General features: G+C 38.2%; 1 protein-coding gene across 1 annotated transcript; it reads left to right on the top strand.

The window, feature by feature from the left end:
• The first annotated feature begins 3,631 nt into the window (after positions 1-3,631).
• Positions 3,632-5,235, top strand: LOC113242949 (putative gustatory receptor clone PTE01). Its single transcript, XM_026481329.4, has one exon. It carries the CDS (start codon positions 3,804-3,806, stop codon positions 4,794-4,796), a length of 993 nt encoding a protein of 330 aa, XP_026337114.2. The 5' UTR covers positions 3,632-3,803; the 3' UTR covers positions 4,797-5,235.
• The last annotated feature ends 2,387 nt before the right edge of the window (positions 5,236-7,622 follow it).

The raw sequence follows: 7,622 nt of genomic DNA, 5'->3' as shown, positions 1-7,622 counted from the left end.
CATGCCCAGTGTGTTGCCCAATAGGAGGCTTGAACTCACGACCCTGAGATCAAGACCTGAGTCTGAGATCAAGAGTTGGGATGCTTAACCAACTGAGCCACCAGGCAGCCCTCTATTATTTTCTATTTAACAGCATCTACAACATTCAGTTATTCAAAAATCATCACGGTGATTTTTGTAAGTATGTAAAAGAAGAGACAGGATGAGAAGGGGAAGATAAATTTTACTGTGTAGGCTTAGGATTTCTAGTGCCCGGAGACAAGAGAGAGTCCAGATTCTCTGCCATCTAATCCAATAAAAGGTTATTAAAACTTTCTTAGGATTGTATTTCATCAGTAAACCCACAGTTACAATAATGATTCAAATTCTGGTTATAGGGGGGTGTGGGTGCTCTGTCGGTGAAGCATCTGCCTTGGGCTCAGGTCCTGATCCCAGCATCCAGGGAAGGAGCCTTGGATCAGGGCTCCCTGCTCAGTGGGGGGTCTGCTTCTCCCACTTCCTCTGCCCCTCCCCCTGCTTGTGTGCTTGTGCTCTCTCTCCCTCAAATAAATAAATAAATAAATAAAATCGTAAAAAAAAAAAAAAGCAAGCAAAAACCAAATTCTGGTTACAAAACAATGACAAAATATTTATTAAGTTCTACTTCCCTTGGATGCCACACATCTCTGACGATGACTGTTAACCTTTGGATTTCCAGAGAAGTGAGGCCAGCACAGACAGGTTGAGGGATTTACTACGTATTCCTGTGAATTAGGGTACTGGACCAGTGATTTTCAGGAGCACTTAGGGCAGTAATATGGTGGATTATAGGATTTCCTATGAATAGTAACGCACTTTTCAGCCCAGTTTGAAAATCTGAGATATGGAAATATTATTCCCTATGTGAATTTTTATACAGAGCTATCACAGAATGACTATTATTAGATACTTGAGAAATATTTTTGATTCTGATTCTATACTTTAATAATACGATGTAGTTGATAGCAACTAATTTTTCTGGGAAAACAAATGTAGGCAGTAAGTAGTGAAATTGAATTTGCATTGATTTTTATAACACAAATGATATCCTCCATGCAGATGTCATATAGAAATTCTCACTTGGATGATATGCAGAAAGACAAAAGGATTTTCAAAGGGATGTTGAAATAAGGAATTGATAAACAAAATGAAGTTAATTCCTCAGTTAATACTATGTATCACTTGAATTGTTGTCGTAAACCTAGTAATATACTATTTAGGTAAATTTTCAAGAAAACCCCTTGAAAACACACAAATAATAACATTATGGAAACACCAAAAGAAAATATACTCACCTAATTTATGACAGTGGTTGCTCTGGGGGACAGGTGTGCAGGGCAATGAGATCATGCAGGGGTTTAAAGAAAGCTAACATTTTATCAGTAATATTTGAAATCTCTATAAAATATGAGTTTGGAAGCAAATCTTAGTAAATGCTTTTATTTTTAATATAGCTACTGGGTATTTATTATAGTAATAATACATAATATTCATCGAACATATTCTAAGTGCCTGGAAATATTTTAAGGCATTGTTCTTGACCCTGGCTGTATATTAGTACCACCAAGAATTGTGCATGTAGAGATTATTATTTAATTGGCTCTAGGCAGTTGACAGGGCATCAGTACATTTTTACAATATTAACGGGTAAGTGTCATAATCAACTAGGATTGAGAACCAGGGGTCTGAGCACTTTATGTTTTATTTAATTTCCTCAAACAACCCAATAAGGTAAGTTCCGTTGTTATCACCATTTTACCGATGTGGGAACTCCCCAGGTGTTTGTTATGTACTTTTCTATTTGGCATTTTTCTCTAAATTAAATCGTAGTGTGACTTGTCAAGAGAAATGAATATCAGAGTTGCCTTCAGGGAATTGATTTAAAAATAATTGTATTTAGGGGCGCCTGGCTGGTTTAGTTGGTGGAGCGTGCAACTCTTGATCTCGGGGTTGTTGCTTTTTCCTTCAGTCGGATGTGGAGATTGCTTCAAAATAAAATCTTAAGAAATATATATATATATATTTAAGGAGAATTGATTTTATTATCTATTTATGTATTTATTTATTTTCAACAACATGGATGGACCTAGAGGGTATTATGCTAAATGAAATAAGTCAGAGAAAGACAAATACCATATGATTTCACTCATATGTGGAACTTAATAAACAAAAGAAATGAACAAACAAAAAAAGACAAACGAACAAACCCCTCCCGGATTCTTAAGGGGAATTAATTTTTATTTTTATTTTATTTATTTATTTATAATAATATTTTTTATTATATTATGTTAGTCACCATACAGTACATCCCTAGCTTTTGATGTAAAGTTCCATGATTCATTACTTGCGTATAACACCCAGTGCACCATGCAATACGTGCCCTCCTTATTACCCATCACCAGCCTATCCCAAGGGGGAATTAATTTTTATAAGAATGAGTTAAGGAGAATTCTCCTTGTTTCAGTCAAGATTGAAGTTAAGGAAGCATAAGAAGGCTGGATTTCAGACCTGGTTTGGGGGGCCTTGTATGGTCCTAAATTCCTTGGTTATAAATAAGAGAGTTGGATTTCATGAGGATGCAGCAGTTCCAAATGTTTAGGGTTAGAAATACATATAAGCCCTTTTACCAATTCCAAACCACTACAAAAAAGAGACCAAAAAACCAACTAAACAAATAAACAAAAAAACCCCAAAGACATAACATAATAAAATATCATTGTAAAAGGGGCGCCTGGGTGGCACAGCGGTTAAGCGTCTGCCTTCGGCTCAGGGCGTGATCCCGGCGATCTGGGATCGAGCCCCACATCAGGCTCCTCTGCTGTGAGCCTGCTTCTTCCTCTCCCACTCCCCCTGCTTGTGTTCCCTCTCTCGCTGGCTGTCTCTATCTCTGTCGAATAAATAAATAAAATCTTAAAAAAAATCATTGTAAAAAATAAATAAATGTACTTCTATTACTTCAAAAAAAAAAAAAACCCAAACCCCAAGGAGCAGTGTCAATTTCCCTGAGATTGTGTAGGGTTGATATTTAATCCTGCGTAAACTGAGAGATAGGAAGAAAAGTATTTTTAAAAAGTTATTGTTTAATGACCCACAGCTGCATTGCACAGGAATGTCAGCTATGGGGTCACTGACACTGCATGATTTTGTGCATTTAACCAACACATACTTATCAAAATTTGAAGTCTGTCTGGCCGCAGTTAAGAGTTATATTTGAAAAGACTTTAAAAAGACAACGCACATATTTGAGTGAGCATGTATTTCCATGGAGGAGAAATGTCAGAAAACCAGAGAGTGATGAAAAAACCCCTGAAGATAATTAACACATTAAAAAATCTTTCTGATTGTAAACATTTGATTTTAATTTAGAATGTCAGTAATGTATTTCTAGCAATTATACAGTTTATCAGTATTCTAAAGGGACTTTCTTGCACTTATTTGAATAAAATAAGGCTGCTTCTAAGTGTGCTTTAATTAGAATGATTTTTTTTTCCTTAAAGAGAGAAGAATGTTTCTTATTTGGTATGTTTATTTAAAGGAGTATTTTATGGTGATCATGGATTTATCATTTATCTCTAAATGTTCTTGCTTCTCTAACATTCTTCAGTTGAGTGTCTTTAAAGTGTGTATAGAGAGATGTGAATAACACAGAAACCAATGAGGAAACAGTTCTAAGAAAATTGGATTCTAGACACAGAAATATTGCTGAAGGCACTGGAGGCTATGGCCCCAGCTGTGAATATTTTACTTGTGAACTGCTTGAATACACAACAGGGACACAGTGCTGGATGCCCATTTACTTGATTCACTTTTCCAACCCCCTTTTCTTTTTCAAAAGGTGTCCAAGCCACATAGAACAACAAAATCTAACGAGTGTCTCAGAATTCTTCCTCACGGGACTCTCAGACGATCCAGAACTGCAGCCCCTTCTCTTTGGGCTGTTCCTGTCCATGTACCTGGTCACCGTGCTGGGGAACCTGCTCATCATCCTGGCCGTCAGCTGTGACTCCCACCTCCACACCCCCATGTACTTCTTCCTCTCCAACCTGTCCTTGGCTGACATTGGTTTCACCTCTACCACCATCCCCAAGATGATCGTGGGCATCCAAACTCAGAGCAGAGCCATCTCCTATGTGGGTTGCCTGACTCAGATGTCTTTTTTTATGCTTTTTGGGTGTTTGGATAGTCTCCTTCTGGCTGTGATGGCGTATGACCGGTTTGTGGCCATCTGTCACCCCCTGCACTACATGGTCATCATGAACCCCCGCTTCTGTGGCTTGTTGGTTTTGGCATCTGTTTTCATCAGCCTGTTGGTCTCCCAGATGCACAATTCAATTGTGCTGCAGCTTACCTACTTCAAGGATGTGGAAATTTCTCATTTCTTCTGCGACCCTTCTCAACTCCTCAACCTTGCCTGTTCTGACACCTCCACCAATAACATAGTCATGTATTTTGTGGGTGCCATCTCTGGCTTTCTCCCTATCTCAGGGATTTTTTTCTCTTACTATAAAATTGTTTCCTCCATTCTGAGAGTCCCATCCGCAGGTGGGAAGTACAAAGCCTTCTCCACCTGTGGCTCCCACCTGTCAGTTGTTTGCTTGTTTTATGGAACAGGCCTTGGGGTGTACCTCAGTTCAGCTGTCTCACGTTCTCCCAGGAAGGGTGCAGTGGCCTCAGTGGTGTATACTGTGGTCACCCCCATGCTGAACCCCTTCATCTACAGCCTGAGGAACAGGGACATCAAAAGGGCCATGCGGAGGCTCTTCAGCAACACAATTTAATTGCAGTACCCGTGCCATCCATCTGGAGTGTAGGCTGGAAAATGCAGCAAAACTAAGCACCTAGACCTGCAAATCCTGCCTCTCACCACATCATCTTTGTAGTTGTCATGGCTTTCATCTCTCTCCTTGCTTAACATCTGAAAATTGCTTTTTTTCATATGTCTTAAATAGAACTGGGGGAGTGTTCTGGGGTCCTTTGTATATCATAATCACTGCATGACTGAATCCTATTATATCTATGGAGACACTTTGCGCTATCATTGGTGAATCAAGCGTCCCAGAAAGACGAGCAATTCTCTTTTTATATGTTTAAAATTCACATATTTTGCACAGTTCTTGTGTATTTTCCATATAAGTCACTTATTTATCCAATTGGTATATGCAGGTTATGTGGGAGGATGCATATCACTGGTTCTCAAAATAGGTATTTATTTATTTGTTTATTTTCAAATATAATTAGCATTCAGTGTTATATTATTATGATGATATAATGATTCAACAATTCTATACATTTCTCAGTGCTCATCAAGATAAGTGTGCTCTTTTTTAAAAGATTTTATTTATTTATTTATTTATTTATTTATTTATTTATTTATTTATTTATTTAAAACAAAGAAAGCACATGAGCGGGGTTGGGGAGGGGCAGAGGGAACCAGAGAAGCAGACTTCCCAGGGAGCAGGGAGCCCAACTTGAGGCTCAGGCTCGATCCTAGGACCCTGGGATCGTGACCTGAGCCAAAGGCCAACACTTAACCGACTGAGCCACCCAGGCACCCCAAGATAAGTGTACTCTTAATCCCCTTTATATATTTCACCTATCCCTCCATCCATCTTTCCTCTGGCAATCACCAGTTTGTTCTCTGTATTTAAAAGTCTGTTTTTTTTCGTTTGTCTCTTTTTTCCTTTGTTCATTTGTTTTGTTTCTTAAATTCCACATATGGGTAAAATCATACGGTATTTGTTTTTCTCTGACTTATTTAACATTATACCCCATAGGTCCATCCATGTTGTTGCAAATAGCAAGATTTCATTGTTTTTTTATGACTGAATAATAATCCATTTTATATATAAACACACACATGCATGCCACATCTTCTTTTCTTCTTTATCCATTTATCTGTCAATGGACACTTGGGCTGCTTCCATATCTTGGCTATTGTAAATAATACTGCAATAAACATAGGAGTGCAAATATCTTTTTGAATTAGTGTTTTCACTTTCTTTGGGTAAATACCCACTAGTAGAGTTACTGGATCATATGGTAATTCTATTTTTAATTTTTTGAAGAACCTCCATACTGTTTTCCACGGTGACTGCACCAATTTGCCTTCCCACCAAAAATGTAGGAGGTTTCCATTTTCTCTACATCCTCAACAATACTTGTTATTTCTTATGTTTTTTATTTTAGCCACTGGACAGGCATAAAGGAATTTGTATTTCCCTGATGATTAGTGATGCTGAGCATCTTTTCAAGTGTTTGTTGGCCATTTGTATGTCTTCTTTGGGAAAATGCCCAATTTAGTTGAATTATTTGGGTTTTTTTGGTGTTAAGTTGTATCAGTTCTTTACATATTTTGGATATTTACTCCTTATTGGATGTATCATTTCCTCTACACTCATCTTTGGCAGTGATTCTAATATCTCTTCCACTCTACCCACTATGCTGACTTAAGTTTAATATTTTTGCTACTGTCCAAATATCTTTAAAAACCCCAATACTCACCTCCCCCCTCTCCAATGTACTTCTACCCACCGCCATTTGGTCATGGACACTCATCATGGGAGAGGGAACTGGAAATTGGAAAAGAATAAAGCATACATCACATTTTACTGCACAAACATAAATACCTTCAGTTTTTCCTATTCCATGTCCTGTAAATTCATCTTTATCATGACCCTAGTATCCTATCCCCCCTACTAATGTCTTTATACACTGTACTATTTACTAACTTCAGTCTAATAACACATTTTTACTATGGGCTAAGTATTCTAAATGCCTTAACACCACATATCGCCCTCTCTTATCTACCTCTATATATCTGCCACGTGCTCTCCCCTAGAAATACCCTCTGTCATATATCCACACACAGGTAAATAGCGTCCATCCCTCCATATCCAATTTAATTGGGTATACACTAAAATTTTCTTCATATCACTTAATGACAAACCAATCTCCATATTCCTCAGCAAAGAGATCTCTGAGTCAGGAAAGATGCATAGATAGGACTTAGAAGGTTACAATGTGCCACTATCCACATCTCAGTTTATCCACTAGAAAAAAACAGATAAACTAAAACCACAGTTTATTTATATTTTCAAGGGCTGAGAACCCAGAGAAATCTAAAGAAAATATACTCTGGAGCAAGTTGGTTCCTTTCTAGTTAGCAGAAATCAGAACCACTAGGGACATTTGTTAAATTTGGCCATGGAATGGCTGCAAATTGGCTTACTGTTGGTGGGAGGGGCTCTCCTGGTATAACAGAAACCAGGGAGTCTACTTAAGACTGCGTTACCGGAAGCAGTAAAGTGAAGTCTGCAGAATACCCAATGGAGAGGAAGTTCTACCCATTTGGCAGTTTGTCTCCTAGGAATTTTCATTGTGTGGCAAATTTGGGACTATACTGGAAAGCAGACACATATCACATGAGTCTTGAAGTGCTTGGAGCACAAAGTTCTTACAGAGGATGAGACTTGTATGGTGGGCAGTACCTGAGATGCTCCCAGTGATCCCCAACTCCTTGTTTTCTTGCTCTTGCATATGTCCCTCCTATTGAGTGTGAAATAGACAGAGTGACTTGCTTCCAACAATGAGAATGTGGAAGAAAT

The sequence above is a fragment of the Ursus arctos genome, unplaced genomic scaffold (genome assembly GCF_023065955.2).
Source record: "Ursus arctos isolate Adak ecotype North America unplaced genomic scaffold, UrsArc2.0 scaffold_14, whole genome shotgun sequence".
NCBI lineage: Eukaryota > Metazoa > Chordata > Mammalia > Carnivora > Ursidae > Ursus > Ursus arctos.
The sequence above is the reverse complement of the archived record's forward strand: the minus strand, read 5'-3'. Positions and strand labels throughout refer to the sequence as shown.